This window comes from Daktulosphaira vitifoliae, unplaced genomic scaffold (assembly GCF_025091365.1).
Source record: "Daktulosphaira vitifoliae isolate Bord-2020 unplaced genomic scaffold, ASM2509136v1 Scaffold_3, whole genome shotgun sequence".
NCBI lineage: Eukaryota > Metazoa > Arthropoda > Insecta > Hemiptera > Phylloxeridae > Daktulosphaira > Daktulosphaira vitifoliae.
The window spans coordinates 11,243,973-11,265,317 of NW_026099574.1; the positions used below are offsets into that span (position 1 = coordinate 11,243,973).

Consider the following 21,345-nt stretch of genomic DNA (forward strand, 5'->3'; position numbering starts at 1 on the left):
TATTTGAAATAGTCTTTTTTCCCTACCGATCGTGGGAATTAACCCCTTAGGGTACCATGGATTAATACATTTCTTGAAAAATTTTATTGAATTATGTATTATTCAGTCTAGACATATAATACTTTTCTTCTCACGTGTTAAAGCATTTTGTTTAGTAAAACTAGTAAATCCAATAATAATAATAATAATGGCTATGTGTGTGTGTGCGTGTGTATGTGTATACTCATCTTATTCTTGCTAAATCATATAAAAATGCAGCGTCCTATGGTTTTTGTATCATTCAGTTGATTCACGATTTAGGTGTTTTATAACTACTACATTTCTTTACAACAACACGAAAAAGATATTAAGAATAACATCATCATGACTAGCGTAAGTGTTAATTTTATTAACTTATTAAAAAATATATGATAAAAAAATTATTAATATTATTTTTTTAGAATACACCAGAATACGGTGGCAAGGAGTTTTTTAATATTTTAAATAATATTAGATATGAACCTCGTGAAAACAACTCTCCAATTTACCGAGATGTTTTCGGTAACTTAATGGTTAACCCAGACAACGAATTAGGAATTCAACTGTGGTTTAGTGAATACGGTGCAATAGTGAGTATTATTTAAAAAAATGTATAAAATTAATGTAATAAATTAAATATTTAAAATTAATTATAGACACAGAACTCAAATGATTCAATCTATTTCTTCGATTCAATCACGAATCATAGACCAATAATTGGATCACGTGATATGGTAAGTAATGATGACGATGAACATATCACCTCCTCGAGTTCGGATATATTCCCTGAGCTTATACAGGGGGAGATAATAAACGAACCGGTTTTTTCTGATATAGGTAAGTTAATTAAATATAATGATAAATTAATAAAATTTTGTGTTAAACTAAATATTTGCTTTATTACTATTGTAGTTTCGATTAGGGGGATTAATCTGTGTAATTACACCGATTCTCTCGTAGACCATGCACCACCACCACCACCACCACACATTCATTCGTTGTCGGAATTAGATGATGAACCGATTCAGAACCCACTCGACTCAGAACATCTCCCCTGAACTTGTTCACAATGATATGATAAATGGTAAGGTACTTAAATATATGAAACAATTATGTTGTAACGTCACAAATTCGAAGGTGGACCGTTTATGATTTTTTGTTATGTCTACTTATTTATTTTATCGCGCGAAAGAACCTTTTTCTGACACAGCGGTGTCAACCACTCATTATTTTACCGCTGACCGCTAGATAAGGCGATAAAAGAGAAATATAATTAAAATCGAATTGTTTATCGTATTGATCCCTTCTAAAAAGACTGGCCGTTATCGTTTTGAAATTGCCGTTAGATCGGTGTTGACTCTACTCTATTCCTTCTTCTGTCATTGACCGTGCTAAGGTGCACACGTTTATTTCTTTATTGACACTTTTTTTTTTACAATGATGGAGTAGAACCGCCAACGGCGAACGGCCAGGTCTTTTCGATGAAGCATCCAGACCATCGGATGGGTCTCTTCGGAGACCGGGTATCGTTTTCTTTTTTATATTATATTTATGTAATGAGCTATAATTTATTAATTATTTTATTTCATTTTATTTTATTGTAAATTAACTTAATTTTGTTTATGTGTGGAGAGCACGTGTTTCCCTTTTCTTCTCTTCTTCTAAGGAGCGAGTGTCCAGACCGCTCCTGGTGTTCTTCATTAATTTCCTGTTAACATTGACGGATGTGTTCTAATACCGTCCGTGATGTTTGTAATATTATTTGTTTAAATATTTTATTTTATTTGTATTGCCTTTATTTGTAGACATGGTTTTTGATGCATTCGCATTTTTGTCCATGTTTAACTTAATTTTCTTTTTTTAACAATTAAATTAAATTTCCTTATTAATTTCAACTGTAATATTTATTTTATTGCGCGAGTAACTTAATTACTCGCGTGTATTTCATTCCTATTCCTTAATCTAGACACGGGCTACGGTATGTTTTACATATCAACCACATACAACTTTGATTGTCTTAATTGTGTTCTATAAACCACGAGGCATTATAGTAATTTATACATATAACGACATATTAACTTAGATTGTACTTTTAATTAACTTAAAATTAAATTCCACCTATGGTCCGGTAATCATATCTGATAGGTGTGACACCTCGCCTAGGTGGTGGCGACCCTTGCTACTCTAGCTAGTCGTTATGCAAGTGGCAAACCACGTTGTTGTTACAGGCCAATATATAAAAAGCCCGCTTGCAGAATGGCGACCCTAGCCAGGATAAGACATAAATGTCTTTACTTACTTTTTCTCACAATAAACCTTTTCATTTAACGTAAAAATAATTTAATTAGTACGTTATTTGATTTATGGTTTGGGGGGTACAAACATGACACCAGGACATTGGACACATGCCTGGGAAATGTTTTATTCTCTTATCGTAGTTACAATAATTGTACTAATTTTATTTATTATACTCAATTTTTATTTTTACGTCGTTATATTATAAATATATACTGTCTTATTAAATTTTCATTACGAGCTCATAACATAAGTGTACGATTTTGGTCCTTAGGACATGTTATTTGCCTCGCCTTTGTTATTAGATTGAAGTTTGTAGCCGTACGGTCCTTTTTGTGTATTTGTATGTATTATTTTTTGTGGTGGTGGTTCGAGTGACCTTGTAGCTGTCAGCGAGTTTTTTCCGAGTCACATGGGTTATGCGTTACGCCGCTGGATTTAATCATTATTACAATGCATGGAAGACGCCTGTATTATGTGTCCACATCGAAGACCTCATTGAAGTCTTAGATTTTAAGAATTAGATTGAGATATTAATTTAAGATATATATATATATTTAAAGCTATATTATTCTCTTATAGGGCATGTTCCCTTTGCAGGATTTTTTTTTATATTTTCCCCCAAATCTCTCCTAGGTCAGTCACATTTTACTATGATAAGTCATATGAATTATTTTCATATGCAATTTTTTTTAAAAACAAAGTTGTGCTTTTCTTAACTTCACTTGAATTCTTACTTTATTTCATGTTATTATACGGTTTAGTGCGAAGTCCATTCCGGCTTGCCGTTATAATTTAACTTAACTTGATTATTTTGTTTTACTTTTTGTTAGTGTGCGGTTTAGTGCGATGTCTATTCCGGCTTACCGTTATCACTTAACCTATATTTTAGTTATAACTGATTGGTATAGTGCGACGTCTATTCCGGCTTACCACAGTTTTTTTAACTTAAATTGATCGTTATCGATTTATTATATATTGTAATGTAAACTATTAACTTAATCTGTACAGCAAATATGAGTTTGTTTTATATTTCACTGTTCGGACAGTTTAACTTATATTTTATTCAAGTACATTAGCATTTTAATTTTAAGCACAATCTTTTCTCTTGACCAACAAATTAAAGTCATCTATGTAAAATTATGCTGAGTAATTATCCAACAGTCTGTCGACTTATTTCAGTTTAATTTTGTTTTTTTTTTCAATCGTCATTTGATTTGACATGACTAGTCTTGATTTAATTTCTTAGTCACTTTTGAACAAGTAATGAACTGACCTATTTTTAATTTTATTATTTTATTTTGCTCATTTAACTTAATGTTAAATTTTATAAAATCAATATTCTTGCATTATGTATAAGCTCATACATAAACTGATTTTAATATTATAACGATACCCCTATGCTTCAGTCGTTGGACTAGCCAAGCCAATATAATTTTGTTGTTTTAGACTTATATACTTTTTTGTATTTTTCTTTGGTGAAAAATTTGAACATTTGAATTTTATCAGGGGTTCAACTCAAATTTTTTTTACAAAAAAAAAAAATAAAATATTTACAAGCTTAAATTTCCAGCTTGAAAGCTGACAACATTTTGCCGGATAAATCCGAAGACTTTATTTAATCACATCGTTGTGATCACATTATTTTTACCGACAGCATTATTTTGCCAGTATTCATACTGACATTTTATTTTATGTTATACTCATAGTACGGTATATGAGGTAAAATTAACTTAAATTTCAAGTTCAATCAGATTATCTGATATTAATTAACTTACCAATATTAACGTCGGGATTTCACTTTATATTAATTTTATTTTTAAGTTCATTGAAAATTGTAATCATATTGAAGCTTACATAATTTTATTATTCAGCTGAATTTGATTGTTTTTTGTTATTGACATAATATTTTTTATTAATATTTAAACCGTCCGTAGTATTTTTCTATTTGCTACTAGTGCGATTAGTAGTTTAACTTACCTTAATTATTTTATTGTTTAACAGTACAATTAATTATTTTAATATCTAATCCGTTTGTGTGACAAACATTAACATACACGTCTGCCGAAAACCGGATTTCATTTTTATTGTTGTCTTGAGTTTTTTTTGTCTTGTTGTTATAATTGATATTTGACAAAATTTCAAGTCTTAGTGTNTTGATATTTGACAAAATTTCACGTCTTAGTGTTAAATTTTGTTATAAATTTCATTTTTTACTTAAGCAGTCAAGCTATTGTGTTTGATTTTTTTTTGTAATTTTGTTTAAAGTGTTTACACTAAAATTCTGTTTGTTTTTCGATCTCATAGTGAGGATTAATCAAATTATTCATAATTTGACCTAACTAAACGCATCTGTTGTTTGTTTTTATTTTTTTCTTTATAAAATTTTCTTATTTTATTTTTGGACGGTTCGTTAAGTCTTACTGTTGATAATCGCTTATCTGTCATTCTACATTTTTCTTTTGATCTATGACTGAAGGCACTGGAAAAAGAAAAACCAAGTCACCTGATCGTTTTGGATTTGAAAGATCTAGTTTTAATATCGAGAAAATTTTATCTACAACACAGGATTTTTCATCAAGTTGTATCATGGCTGAAACAAAAGTACCATCTAATTCTGAACTTTATACATTCATATTAGACATGCGAAAAGATATTAATAATCTTAATAATTCTCAAAGTAAACTGTCAGAGCAAATGGATATTTTATTGAAAGGCATTAGTGAACTAAAATCCAAATGTGAAGAGAATAACCGTCTTATAAGCACTAAAATCGAGTCTGTTAGTTTTGAATGCGACAAGCGGTCAGTATCTACTGATAATCGATTTACTGGACTATATCAAGTTCTAGCTGATACAAAGGACTCTGTTTCAAATATTGACACATGTATAGTAGAATTACAAAGTCATCAATCAGCATCCGATATTATTGTTACAGAATTACGTACCCGAAATGAAGAACTTACTAACAAAGTTGAACATCTCTGTAATGAAATACAAGATATTCAAAAATTATCCGTACTTAGCGTTCAAAAACAACCATCGAATCCGACCGTTGCTTTTACAACAATTTATCCTGTACTAACATCTACGAAAGTTTAACCAACACTCGTTCCATGCACGCCTGACATCAGTCGGTTATCTATATCTATGTTACCTGAAAAATTTCATCGAGTTGTTCCCGAATTTGCCGGTTTTATTAATGAAGTACATCCTGAATTATTTTTAAATGAAGTTGACATATATTTTTCTAGTATTCAAGCTACTGAACAGCAAAAAATTAGTTGTGTTCAACGTCGTCTTGTTAAAGTCGCTCGAGTTTGGTTTGACGCTTTATTATCACCTCCTTCTACTTATAATGAATTTAAAGATTTATTTCGTCGGCAATTTTGGTCTGAAACTATACAAAATCGCGTTCATTATGAAATTTTACAACTATATCGTTATATATCCAGCTCTGGCCTATCAACTCATGCCATGCAGTGGATTACAAAAGCTCGTTTTTTAACACCACCTATACCTGCTGAACGTTTAGTCCATGTCATATGTCAACATTACAATGATCATATTTGTACTGCTTTAATCGGTCGTAGTCCAAAAACTACATCTGAACTACTTTCTGTATTGTCTGAGATAGAAAACACACAATCGTTTCACTTAAATTCAAATAATACGAATGATTCTCATTCACAATCGTTGAATAATAATAATCGTGAGCGAAATCAAAATTCTCATAGTAATAATCGCAGAGGATATAATCAAAGAAACTATCAAAACCGAAACTTCAATAATCGTTCGAGTCAACCAACTACATCTTTTTCGGGAAACGAAAGAGAGAACGACCAGTAATTTTGACGGCTAGTCGTTCTCTTCACCCCATCGTCGATACAATTTCCACTTCGAATGGGGATTCTTCTTTTTCTTCTATTTCCAATAATCAGTCTCCACAGATTGACATAAAATTATTTAATACAAATTATACAGTACTGTTAGATTCTGGTGCTACATGTTCTGCTATATCTGAAGAAGTTTTTATAACTCTTAGTCGTAAAGTTACCGACGCTAAATTATTACCTATATTACCCATTACTGGAGTTACCGTCTCAACAGCTGTTAATGGAAAGAACAAGAAGGTCCATAATCAAGTTTTATTGTCTTTTGCTATCAAAAATTATCTCTTTGATTGTATTTGTCTTGTTGTCCCCCAATTGTCTGTACCTATTATCTTCGGCGAAGATTTTTTGTGCAAATATTCTGTTGTTTTAGATTATCATCATCATATAATTAAATTCATGTCATTAGACATTGAAATACCATTTAAATCTTCTGTTTTACTCAATAAGAATAAGTCTAATTTGTCTTCAATCAAATTACATGTTTTACCGTCTTCTGTATATTTTTCTGAGTCTGAACAAATTGACTCTGCAATTCAGACAATGTCTCATTTTACACCATCTAATAAAAAGTCCACAGTTTCTATTTTCTCAATGTCATCATCAAATACACTTAGTAATGAAGAAATTCTCAAAGAAGTTGATTCTGTTCAAAATATAAATTCATCTCAACGTTTAAAATTATTTAACATACTGTGTAAATATCGTTATGTTTTTAATGACCGACCTGGTTTGAATATTTTATATACATGCAAATTTGATGTCATCAAAGACGAACCATTTAAAGTCAAACCATATCCAATACCCTTTTCACAACGTCCCGCCGTTGAGAAAGAACTCGAACGTATGTTGGAATGGGGGGTCATAGAACGAATCTCATCACCGTATGCCAACCCTATTATCTGCGTAAAGAAACCAGATGGATCTGTTCGATTATGTTTGGATGCCCGTCGTATAAACAAACTTATCATACCAATGCGTGATTCATCACCACCGATTGAAGAAATACTCGCACGATTTATTGAAAAAAGTTTTTCTCTTCGATTGATTTCTCCTCAGGATATTGGCAAGTTGGACTTCATCCATCCGTTCGCAAATATGTCTCCTTTGTATATAATGGACGAACGTATTCTTTCACTAGAGTCCCATTTGGTTTGAATATTTCAAATACCGCTTTTGGTAAAGCTTTAGAAGTTACGTTAGGATGTGGTTCTTTTGATACATTTGAAGGAAGTTCTAGTGACATTCAGTCATATGTGGACGATGTACTAGTCTCTACTGCTTCTTTTGAAGACCACCTGGAAAGATTGGCCGAACTTTTTAATAAAATACATGAATCTGGCATGACTTTAAAGTTATCAAAATGTAATTTTTTCAAAAACGAGATTAAGTTTTTAGGTCACATTATTACACCTCAGGGTATGACCATGGATAATTCTAAGTTAGAAGCTGTAAAAGACTACCCTATACCTCGTAATAAAAAAGAATTACAATCATTTATTGGATTTTGTAATTTTTATCGAAAGTTCATTGACCATCACGCCTCTTTAATGCGTCCGTTAACTGAGCTAATATCTTCACCATCATGGAAATTCACTGAAGAACACCGGAAACAATTTGAACTTATAAAATCGTCATTTGTCAATGTCGTCCTAGTACATCCAGATTTTAATTCTGAGTTCTATATTCAAACTGACGCATCCAAACTCGGTTTAGGTGTTGAATTGTTTCAAACAGACACATTTGGTAATCGGAATACCATTGCATTTGCAAGTCGTGTTTTAAATTTGGGCTTAAACTTGAGGGTACATACAGCGTCCTGCACACAATTATTGGAAAAGTCTTATCCACGATTGATGCAANTTTCTGTCATCTTATCCACGATTGACGCAACACCTATACTTCCTCTTATATGCTCGTTCCTTATCCTATCTTTTCTAATCACTCCACTCATCCAACTAAGCATTCTCATCTCTGCTACACTTATTCTCTGCTCTACTTTCTTATCAACCGCCCAACACTATGAACCATACATCATAGCTGGCCTCACAATTTCATACTAAATTTAAAAACTATAATTAGTATTTATTCATATATTATATTTTAAAATCAAAGAACTACTAATCAGGATATAATTAAAGAAATAAGAGTTCATGTTGCTTTTAAAATATTTCACCAATTTCTCTAAAGGAAACACTATCTACAGATTTGCATCGAAGCGTTTCTTATGATAGTGATTTTAATCACTGTCAGATATCATCTATACTTGTCCCATCTATGCCTCGTCCACACTGTGCCTAGACCCCACTGTGCTACCGTTTTTTTTTTTGTGCTGTGAACGCTCAATCTCAGCTCTCACAGGACCGATTTTGATGAACAATATGTCAAAAGATCACAAATGGTATCTAGTCGAAGACATTACCCTCAAAAATTGAAAAAAATACCCTCGTTCCCCGTAAACGGGGGAAATCCCCCAAAAAATNATACATTAATATTTTATAAATTTGAGAATTACTATTATAATAATAACTCAGAATATTCATAATTCTTTTTGACACTTCAGCACTCTGAATTTTTAAAAACCTCCTTCTATGTAAAATAATGAGAATTTTATTTAATTGTAATACTAGTAATGCATAAAAAAAATTTAATTAATTAAATAATTATGATATTAATTATCACAGTTAGATATTCAGGAAATAATTTTATAATCTAATGTTATAAAACTATAAATATGCCTTAACATTATTAAAAAAAAAATGTTGTCAGAATAGATATAAACTAATTGTATTATTTAAGGTTTTAAAAATTTCTAAATAAAATTTGACCTAACAATCTTCGAAAATTTTTTCATGAAAACTTTTTTTTGACACTTATGTTTATCATAATCATATATTGATCTATACTGTTTTGTCTCGTCCCTACTTTTTTTTAATCTTGAGAATGTGATATATTTAGATAGATGCTATTTCATTATTTAGGAATAATATATTTTCACAATAACTTATTGATTCAATTAAAATTTGCATATATAATAATATGCATAATAATAATATAATAATTTATTATATTTTAGCAATATTAACTTTCTAAAAAAATTCAATGATTTTGGATGAAAAATTCTATGTGATAAATTCACTGACTCTTGTTATTATTAGAATCGCTTGACTTCCTTAGATTTTATTTTATTATTTTTATTTTTATTAATGAATACTACATTTTTACAATCATTTTTATTTTATTTAAATATGATGTTATTTTGAAGCCCCCCTCCCCTGTGGGCTGGTAAAGGATTAAATTTATAAAAAAATATACCAATTGATTGGTAAAGACATCAAGCATCTATAAAAAAAAATTATATTGATTTGTTCATTTTTGAAAAAGTTATAGCTATTTTAAGTAAAAAAAATTGAAAAAATCTCGAAAATTAGTGATTTTTAAATTTGTAATTTTTTTGGAGGTTCCCCCATTTACGGGAAACGAGGGAAATTTTTTCAATTTTTTAGCGTAATGTCTTCGACTAGATACGATTTGTGATCTTTTGACGTATCATTGAAAGAAATCGCATCAGTGAAAGCTGAGAAAAAGTGGTAACAGAGACAAAAAAAAACACATAATAGTAAAATTAATACTTTCTCAGCTTCGCATCGAAGCTAAAACATTAATATTCTTTAATCTTGAGGATTTTTGTAATAATAAAAACTTATGACGCACGGCACTCTGTATTTTTAAAATATGAAGTATTTGCTATATAAAATAAAGATAATTTTACTTAATTGAAAATTAATTAATGTGTAAAAAAAATAAACGTGGAATTGAGAGTAAGAGTTTGCAAAGGTCAAGGTAATATAATTCACAAACATAAAATACACATGAGATACACTTAAGCGCTGGTATAAACCAACAACTCATATCCTCCTGAAATGAATGGCGTGACTACCTTTATCGTAGATGTGCAGGCGAGTATTTGTGGTTTATGACCGCTATGGCGAATGCCTAGACGAAAGACCACGATTTCTGGCTCACTTGCATCAGATCTGCCATGGACCCGACTTGCAACGTGGACNTTTCTGGCTCACTTACATCAGATCTGCCATGGACCCGACTTGCAACGTGGACCCTAGTTGGGACAACAAAGAGTCCCAATCTTACCAGATGCCTCGTACCAGAAGAGACTGTGTAGAGCATTGTCTGCCTCTTCCAAAATATCCACACAGAAGTCAAGCGTTGGCACAGCTGCTTTATGAATACAGTTTAGATACTCGTTAAAGCAACCGTGGCAAAGCATCACCCACGTGAAATGTCTTCTTGTCATTTCTCAATTCAGCCATTAAGTCGTTGACAGTAATGAGCAAAGTTCAAAATCGTTTACTAATTAAAAGTAATTCAAACATGTCGAAAATAACGTCGTTTGTAACAACCGGCAGTATTAAATGTTCAGTATGTAAGCTGAATAATACTACATTTAAATTTTCATAATTTTTAAAGTAAGCTGTCTCCTGAAGAATTGAGAAAGTAAAAAGTTTAAATTTATACAACATATGTATAAGTTGACATTAGCAAATGCATGGAAAAATATTTCTTTAAATGTGCATTAATGGAGCATAAGAATCGTCTCAGTGTGCAAATAATGAGAATGATAGACAATAAGGGCAACAGCATGTAATAGTTTTTCTGTGCGCAAACCCAATAATATAGTTGGGTTATTATTAATAATTATTAGTACATTAAGATGCTCATATTTTGCTATCAATAGCAGTAAATATAGTCCACGACGATGAAAACAAGCCAATGGATTCAGGGTCACAGTTATATTACTGAACATATGTTTCAATGTTCACATTTGCCAAAAAAAAAAAAAAATCAGTTGCAATTACTAGTGCAGTACTAATGCTAGTCAATGCTAAAATATTAAAGAAATTTCTGATTTGGTAACTGTAGCAATTCCGGTTTAAAAAAATATATTGAATAAAAAACCATATTTCTAAAAAGATGTTGACCTAACAATCTTCGAGCACTTCTTCGTCGAAGAGTTTTATGATACTGATTTTTATCACATTTTGATCTATATTGCTTTGACTCGTCCCCACCTTATTTAATTTTGATATAGTAAGATAGATGTTAAGGTATTATAGTATTTTAATTTTAGTTTTAGAAAATTTAAATGACGAATTCACTGACTTTTGTTATTATTATAAGCGCTTAACTTCCTTAGGTGTTATTTTATTTATGAATAATACATTTTTATAATACATTTTTATAATCATTTTTTTATTTTATATAAATATGAATATGTAATAATTTAGTCTATTTTAGCTAAATATCCGTAATATTTAGATTCTTAGTTAAATGAATATTTAATATTTCGGGTAACATAATGTTTTCGTAAAAGTAAATAAGTTTTGATTCCATATAATCGTTCCAAAATTTGTCATCTCGAAGAATTTTACAATAAACTATACCTAAAAAAGTTAAATAGCATTTTATAGTAAAAATATTTTTGGATGAAATTATAAAGTAATTTTTGACCACAACAACTGTAGTCAAATCTAGTGTCAATGGGATAATTATTATCTGGGTGACAATAGTTATTAAAATAAGTAGTCACACAAATACAAATTCCAAATACAAAATTTTATATTCCGAAGATTGTGGAATGCCGGACACACAGTGGTCTAAAACTATAATTAGCTTATCTTAACCTAAATTTTCAAAAATAATTTTTGTAATTTATTATGTGATTTGTTTATAATGAATATTGAAATACAATATAGGATTTTAAAACAATAATTCGATGTGTTTCTCTATAGAGCAGTCTGAATAACAAAAAAAAGAGTATTTTATCGACCTATTTTTAGTGTAACCTTACGTACATTTTTTAAACATAGCCAAAATATTATTATTTATTACTTTTTATTTTTAATATAAAAATATATGTTGTTTATACAATTAAAAACTATTATTTTAAAATTAAAATTATTATCTAAAACTAAAAATATAAAACTCAAAAATTCTCAGTAATAGTACTTAAATTGTTTTTAGTTTTCCTAAATATGGACTGTTGTAATAATTGATTAAGCATAGACCGTAAATTTTGTCATGGGTCTAATATTTACACGAGAAGAAAGAAGAAATAGATTCAAGAAATTACATAGTCGAATTATACTGTAGATTATAAAACAGTTACTGTAATCGCAGATCATAATTAAATGTGCAAAAGAAAAAAATAGGGATTTAATTATATAAAATAATACTAAAATTTTTTCTAGTTTTCCTGATTATAGAGACTTTTAATAATTCGTTTAGTATAGATTGAAAAATTTTGTCATAGGTCTGATTTTTACATGAGAAGAAATCATTCAAGAAATTACATTGTCGCGGTCGGTTGTAAAACAGTTATCGTAATCGCAAATCATAATTTAATGTATGTAAAAAAATAAATTGATCGTGTTAGTTTATATCGTAATGAATATATGTTTAGTACCTTTTGGTGTCCAAATAATTAAATAACAATACTGTCTCTTTGAAATGTGCAGTTCTCCTTGTATTTGATAAAAAAATCGAGAACTACGTTTCAGTATGAGTTCTTTATGCTCATTGTAATGCACATATTTTATCACTTTATTTTTAATAGCTTCTTCGGGAGTCAAATATTGGGCATTAACTGGACATTTTATTTCAACAATAACATCATCTCCGATTAAACCATCCGGCTTCGCTATTAAATAGTTCAAGTTTTCATCAATAAATGCGCTGCACGGTTCAATCTTTACCTCCATTTTCTTCTCAAAATGTTCTTTTGCTTTCGGCTCTTTAACTGTGCCATATTTATTAGCAAACCTATATATAAATCAACAAAAGCACAAAACAAGAAATTAGTATGTTCTCAATAACGCTTAAAACTTAAAAAAAAAAATGACTATTTAATAATAACACGAAAAAAAAATTAATTTTAAAACAGTACTAACGGTATATTATCTTTATTATCATATTTTTTATTCCAAATGCGCAACGTTCTTTTCAAGTATGATTCTTTGTTTTTTGATAGATTAAATGAACAAGCACATTGAAAACAAGAAGATATTAAACGTTTATTACGTACTTTTTCCCAGATATCTTTATTAACGAAATGTATTTCATTTTTCTTAAATAATTCATCGTCATAGTTATTTAATTTTAAACTTTGTAGAAAAACTTTTTTAATATTTTCGAAGTCTTCATCGATAACATCTTCCTTTTGATTAGCTGCTCCATTATTCGTTATATGAAAATGAAAATAAAGGAAAACGAAATGAAATAATAGTTAAGGTGTAAATGATGAGATCAACTAAAAGAAAGTATAAATATATTTTTAAAAATATTAGGTACACAGAACGGGATGAGTTGACGTTTTTTACGTACGTGCAATTCAGCAAAAGGTACGGGGGGGCTGACGTGTCATATTGTGTACGTTTGTATATGTCACATCAGTTATGCCACTGACACCCTGCAAAAGTTTTATAATTATGTGTGCAGCCGTCGAATGGACTGTTAATTTAGAAGATGACAACGTACACCGCCACTTTCGACTTATTTCCACCAACACAGCAACCACCACCTTTGTAACGGTAACGCTGTTGGACCGATCCCTGCAACGTGTAGCGATTAATGACAATTCATTCGCGCTCGTTTGTTTGGTTGTATTAAGTGTATTGATATCATTTGTTTCTTTTGGTCAATATCGCGTTTTTGCCGTAATTATAAAATGAACGATCTATCAAGTAAGAAATTCTACGGTATTCATGTCTATCCGACACGCCAGCGGATGTTACCAGTGTTGGCGTGTCGTGTGATACATGTTACTATAATATCCAAACGGCCCGTCATTGGATAAATATTTAAGAATTAGTTATTTAAAAAATCATAGAATCCACATGGAATAAGTGTTATATTAAAAATAATATTTTATTTTTTAATTTATATATTTTATATTTTTGATTTTCTTCTTGGTTGTTTTTTTTGAACGGAAATATTACCTTGTCATTATTTATTCATGTGTTCTTATTAAATTACTTAGTGCTCAATACCAAATATTATTCCTTTCCTTCTATACTAGGGTTGTCCTTATTTTTCGAATTTCGGAATTTCTCTTGGGACACCCCTCCTGTTTTTTAGTATAAAAAAATAATATTCTGAAAATTTAAGATCATTTGGAAAAATTAAGAACTTCGTTTAGTCGTCGGTAATCTATACATAAACGTAAAGTCCCGTTCTTCTTCTTGGCCAGCACGATTGTATTTATATGCAATTACCGGTTTTACATACGATTTATGCACCTGTGAGTCGAGTAAAGCTGTGCTTTAGCCAGTTTCGAATTCTAACTCGACTACTGGAGTAGTAATTCTACGCGGGCATTTTCGTTGGCCATTACTCGGGTGGTTGACGGTTCGAACGGGGGGCAACTAGTTCTTAACCGTGATACGGATTTGCCTACTGACAGCGTTAACTGCCATTAGTCAACTTGTTGGGTCGACTGACACCCTCTCCCCCACTGTGCCAGAAAAAATTTCGAACACCTGACTTGCGCTATTGTCGGTCGGCAGTGTGTTCGAACTCCAATATTCTGATTACATATGAATTTACATCCAATATCGTCACGGGGTTGGCGGTGCGTCCGCGTTTGTATAACTCGCTTGCTGTTGGGCCGCTGGTTGCGCCGTATGCCGCGGAGGTAGTTCGGCTGACTGTCGGGACGCTGGTGGAGCGTACCGAGGAGCTGCGGTCTTATCTAAGTCGTGCGCTATCTCATGTAGATTGGCGAAAGACGTTGGGTGCATTAACCGTATTATGCGCGGTAATCGTCCCGTTAAAGCTCCGTTAACTGTCGCTCAAGTTGTTATTCAGAGTAACCCATAGCGTACTCGCGCGGCCAAACGTTGTTTATGAATAATAAATCAGGTTAACGTTTGTCGGGGGCCCTGTCACGTCGTTTTTAAATCCGTCTCGAGCGTCATCCGGATATCGATATTGTCTAACTCCTCGAGTAATTCGGACCTAAATTCTGTCCATTCAGAAACGGGACGACTATGTTAACCCACGCATTTGGGTCCCTTGGGTCCTCTTCGTTTCTCCCATAATATTCAGGCAAGCAGGCGCGTACGGTGCGTAGGTCGTAGTAAGGTACCAATACAGACCGCGAGCTGCGAGTAGGTGACAAATCATTAAAAGACCAACGACCGTCGGTTGTGTTGAATTTCCCCATCCGTGGTTGGCGCGTAAATGAAAAATCGGTCGTCTCTTTCTCATATGAATAAGTGCACTGATAATGTACGTCCTGCCAACCCGTGCTACACATCCGTGGTAGCGACGCGCGTGACGCTTGTACGTACGACCGTTTCAGTTTGCGGGCGCCTTGTGCTTCGATGTCTGCGAGAAGCTCGTGAAGTGTCGCGTCAGGTCCGTCGCTCCCAATGGACCGAATGTATCGCGATGAGCGTCCGATCGNCGAATGTAACGCGATGAGCGTCCGATCGTCGACTATCGTTTCGTTCGACGTTAACTTGACGAATAGTCGGTTGTGCAGCAACATGTGGGGACGGCAGCATATTTTGACTGATTCGCTCAAACATGTTTGAAATCTGTCGCTGTTCCAATGACATACGCGACAGCGACCTTTCTAATTCAGTCATCCGTGCCTCGATCCGCGAGTTATTTGAAATGTCGTGAATGTTCTGTCGGATTGCCCCGACTTGTTCTGCCGCGTGCGCGAGTAATTTCACCCGGTTGTTCGTCATCAGATTCATCGTCTGATGTGCGTAGCGCGAGGTTCACTGGACGTTCCTCCGGTAAAGGCGCTACGCCGGACCGCTAATTGTTCGAGTCGAGTTCGCTGACACGGTCCGTGGAGTTGTTCGGAATTTCGCTATCGAGCGACGTACGGGGTGGTAGAATTTCAGTAGCTGGATTCCTCCATTCGCTACGTAGGTTTTCCTCTAGCATAATTAGCATGTTGGGTTTCTTCGCGTAACATGGTAGCTGTCTAACCAATTTATTTGTGCTAATGATTTCCCCGACTAGGCCAGTCAACGAAGGAGTTATTTTGGCGAATGGTGGAAAAAAATCCCAAACAAATTTTTTTTTTTTAAGTTGAATTAAGATATGTATAATGACATACTAAAAGTCCTCATCGATTGGACTTGAGCTTTTTTTTTACAGCCTTGAAAAGTTATTTTATTTTTTTAATTTTTAACTTAATAATGCTATAACTTATTGAAAGGTGTATGGATCAAAACATTTTTTCATGAGATATAATATTTTTTAATAATCCCTTTTTCATTCGAAATACTTTATCATAATCAGGATATTAATAAGGAACTAGCAGATCATGTAACTTTTAGAATAATCCACCAATTTTTTAAAATAAAACACTATCTAAAGATTTGCATCGAAGCGTTTTTTTTTTTTTTGATAGTGATTTTAATCACTATCAGATATCATTATACTTGATTCAACTATGCCATGTCACCACTGTGTCGCAACCTCCCTGTGCTGGGATTTTTTTTTGATATACACATTTCAAAATTCAAAAATATGAGCTTTTTTAATTTTCTCAAAAAATATTTAACTTAAAAAAAAAGTTTCGCATAAAAGTCGTTTAAAAGACAATTTTAAACAAAAAATATATCTAATTTTTTTTCTTTTAAACAAATATTTTTCGAGTTACATTACATTTAATATGAGTACTAAAATTTATTTTCCAAATTTTTTCATTTTACGGTTACTTTTTATCATGTTATACTTACATTAGACACAATGTTGTAAATGCATATGTGTCAGTTTATTTATTTATAGTATCATTAAAGTGTAGTGCATATTAAGATACAACCGATAGAGTAGGCAATTGATTTGACTCTATATTGTTTAAACCCAACTAAACGATAAATTGTATATTCCCAAACAACAATTATATTATGACAATTGCCACCGGAATTTCTGTTAATCTTTTTCTTTTCTTTGCCTTAAAAGAATCATATTATGTCAATTACTACCGGAATTTTCTTTTTCTTTGCCTTAATTCCAACTACTTGGGGTCGGCCACCCTCATTTTAAACTACCACTTGACACGATCTCCCACATTTTCTACGCTCATATCAACTGTCCTCATATCACATTCAATAACATCCCTCAATCTCTTTTTTGGTCTTCCTCTACCTCTTTTTCCTTCAAAATTCATTTTTTATAACTGTTCTTACAGCTTCCGATTCTTCTCTCTTCATAACATGACTAAATCACATTAATTCTATTTTCTCTAATCTTATCCACAATTGACGCTACACTTATACTCCCTCGTATATGCTCGTTCCTTATTCTATCTTTTCTATTCACTCCACTCATCCAACTAAACATTTTCATCTCTGCTACACTAATTCTCTGCTCTACTTTCTTATCAACCACCCTACACTCTGGACCATACATCATTGCTGGTCTCACTATATTGTTGTAGAATTTACCTTTAAGCCTCATTGGAATTCTTTTATCGCATAAGACACCAGACGCTTCTCTCTACTTCAACCATCCGCACTTAACCCTGTGTTTTACATCCTCGTCAATACCACCGCTCTTTTGCACTACTGATTCTAAGTACTTACTACTTTCTACCTCCACATTCACACTCTCGCCTATTGTCACTGATCTTCTCATTTCATCTACCTCATGTTCTCTTTTGTCAACCCAGCCAGAATTTTTGGTAATGATAAAATTAATTGTCATAAAGTGTCTAAAATTGGTCTTGTTCTAGTAAACTCAATGGCAGATAATAACTGTCATGATATAAATCTTAAAAGGTTAAATAAAATTATAACTGTATCTTCAATACTTCTATTGTTAAAATTAATAATGAAAGAATTAATGTAAACCCATTGCTACTATTTCAACTAATCGCTATTTAAAAAAAAAAAAACCAGCAGTGTCCCGGCACAGTCTGTATAATTGGGTGCAGTATAGATGATAGTATAGTGATTAAAATTATTATCAAAAAACAATGTCTTGATGCAAATCTGTTTTATGCGATTTTTTCCACTATAAAGTTATTTAACAAATGTATAAAACAAAATTTTTTTCCATTTTCTTAATCATTTTCCCATTCTAAATTTTGATAGAATATATCTTCAACAAAAGAACAATTTTTTTGATCTTCAATCTTTATTTCTATTGAATTTGTACGCCATTGACCTTTGCAGTGTTCACATATAATAGAACATTTAAGCCCTGTTTTTTGGGCAGCCATAATTTTTACCAGCTTCAGCACCTGACTAAAAACCGTTTTAATACAATTATCTTTATTATTAGCAGAAATTCCGATGGCCATTGACATAATATAATTGTTGTTTGGGAATATACAATTTATCGTTTAGTTGGGTTTAAACAATATAGCGTCAAATCAATTGTCTACTCTATCGGTTGTATCTTAATATACATTACACTTTAATGATACTATAAATAAATAAACTGACACATATGCATTTACAACATTGTGTCTAATGTAAGTATAACATGAAAAAAATTGAAAAATAAATTTTAGTACTCATATTAAATGTATTGTAACTCAAAAATATTTGTTTGAATGAAAAAAAATAAGATATATTTATTGTTTAAAATTGTCTTTTAAACTGTTTTTGTACGACACTTTTTTTTTAAGTTAAATATTTTTTGAGAAAATTAAAAAAGGTCATATTTTTGAACTTTTTGAGACTGTAAAAAAAAGCTCAGTCCAATCGATGAGGACTTTTAGTATGTCATTATACATATCTTAATTCTACTTTGAAAAAAAAAAAATTTTGTTGGGAATTATTTCCGCCATTTTTCCTTTGTTGACTGGCTTAGACATTTTGACCGTGAATATTATGTAATATTTTCGACATTTTTTCAATTTTTTTGACTAAAAACTGCCATAACTTTTTTAAAAATAAACATATCAATATAACTTTTTTTATATAGATGCACGATATTAATACCTTTCATTTGGTATATATTTTTAATATATCTGATCCTTTAACTGTCCACAGGGGGGGATTTAAAATGACAACTTTTTTACAAAAAATTAACTTTTTCAGCTTAACATTTGAAAATGTTCCGGAAGGTCTGACACTTTTATATATATCTTAAATTAAAGCTAATGTAATGTACTTTATAATGGTAAAAAAAAATTTCGGACTTTATTTTATCTTCATTGTGAAAATGGCTACCAAATCCTATTGTCGTGTGAAAATTTTCGATTTTGTATTTTACATTTTTAACTTTAAAATGCTATAACTTTTTAAAAAATGTCTGGATTAACACAATTTTTACACGAGAAGTATTATTTATATACATATTTCATTCGACATACTTTTTTTTTAAATCGGACAATTTCCCTATATACAAGGGGGTTTAAATCTTAAAAATGCATGTAGAAAGTAGAACTTTTTAAACTTGAAAGTGTTCCGGAAGGTCTGACAATTTTATACATATCTTAAATTGAAGCTTATGTAATATACTTTAATTTAAAAAAAAAAAAATTTGACCTCTGAACTTGTCTACGTGATGAAAGTTGACATCAAAGTTAATAAAAAATTACGATTTTTGTAAAATAATTTTTTTTTATATTTTTAACTTAATAATGCTCTAACTTTTTCAAAAATGAACATATCAATATAATTTTTTTTTATATAGATGCTTGATGTCTTTACCTATCATTTGGTATATTTTTTTTGTAAATCTGACACTTAACCTGCCCACAGGGGGGGATTTAAAATGACAACTTTTTCACAAAAAATTAACTTTTTCAACATAACTTTTGAAAATGTTCCGGAAGGTCTGACACTTTTATATATATCTTAAATTAAAGCTAATGTAATATACTTTAATTTGAAAAAAAAAAATTTGACCTCTGGACTTGTCTTCGTGGTGAAAGTTGACATCAAAGTTAATAAAAAATTACGATTTTTGTAAAATAATTTTTTTTTATATTTTTAACTTAATAATGCTCTAACTTTTTCAAAAATGAACATATCAATATAATTCTTTTTTATATAGATGTTTGATGTCTTTACTTATCATTTGGTATATTTTTTTTGTAAATTTGACCTTTTTTCTGCCCACAGGGGGGGATTTAAAATGACAACTTTTTCACAAAAAATTAACTTTTTCAACTTAACTTTTGAAAATGTTCCGGAAGGTCTGACACTTTTATATATATCTTAAATTAAAGCTAATGTAATATACTTTAATTTGAAAAAAAAAAATTTGACCTCTGGACTTGTCTTCACGGCGAAAATGGCTACCGAATGCTATTTTCGTGTGAAAATTCTCGATTTTATTATTTATATTATATTTAACTTTATAATGCTATAACTTATTGAAAAGTTTATGGATCCACACAATTTTTTTATGAGAAATAATATTTTTTAATAAACCCTTTTTCATTCGACATACTTTATCTTAATCGAGATATTAATAAGGAACCAGCAGATCAAGTAGCTTTTGGAATAAAACAACCATTTTTTTAAAATTAAACACTATCTAAAGATTTGCATCGAAGCGTTTATTTTTGATAGTGATTTTAATCACTGTCAGATATCATTATACTTGATCCAACTATACCACGTCACAACTGTGCCGCGACCCCCCTGTGCTGTGTTTTTTTTTTATAAATTTAACCTATTACCAGCTCACAGGGGAGGATTCAAAATGACAACTTTTTCACAAAAAATTAAATTTTGAAAGTGTTCCGGAAATACTGACACTTTTATATATATCTTAAATTAAAGCTTTTGTATTATACTTAAATATTAAAAAAAAATTGTTGGGCTTTATTTTGTTTACACGGTGAAAATGGCTACCGAATGCTATTGTTGTGTGAAAATTTTCGATTTTGTATTTAACATTTTGAACTTTATTATGCTATAACTTTTTGAAAAATGTATGGATCAATACAATGTTTTCATGACAAGTAGTATTTATATACATATTTCATTCGACATACTTTTTTTTTAAGTCAGACCATTTCCTTATATATGGAGGAGCTTCAAATCTAAAAAATGAATATAGAAAGTAGAACTTTTTGAACTTAACTATTGAAAGTGTTCCGGAAGGTCTGACACTTTTATATATATCTTAAATT

General features: G+C 31.0%; 2 protein-coding genes across 5 annotated transcripts in view; one reads left to right on the plus strand and one right to left on the minus strand.

Moving 5' to 3' along the window:
- LOC126900970 (uncharacterized) overlaps positions 1–21,345 on the plus strand; it is a 76,456-nt gene that overhangs the window by 15,920 nt on the left and 39,191 nt on the right. The window lies entirely within an intron of this gene.
- The window catches only part of LOC126900979 (uncharacterized), a 14,591-nt gene continuing 4,750 nt past the window's right edge, over positions 11,505–21,345 (minus strand). The window contains exons 2-4 of the mRNA XM_050677058.1: positions 13,175–13,451; positions 12,691–13,046; positions 11,505–11,668 (exon numbers count right to left, since the gene is read on the minus strand). Coding sequence (XP_050533015.1) covers positions 11,523–11,668; positions 12,691–13,046; positions 13,175–13,451 — 779 coding nt within the window. The 3' untranslated portion in view covers positions 11,505–11,522. The remainder of the gene's footprint in view (positions 11,669–12,690; positions 13,047–13,174; positions 13,452–21,345) is intronic.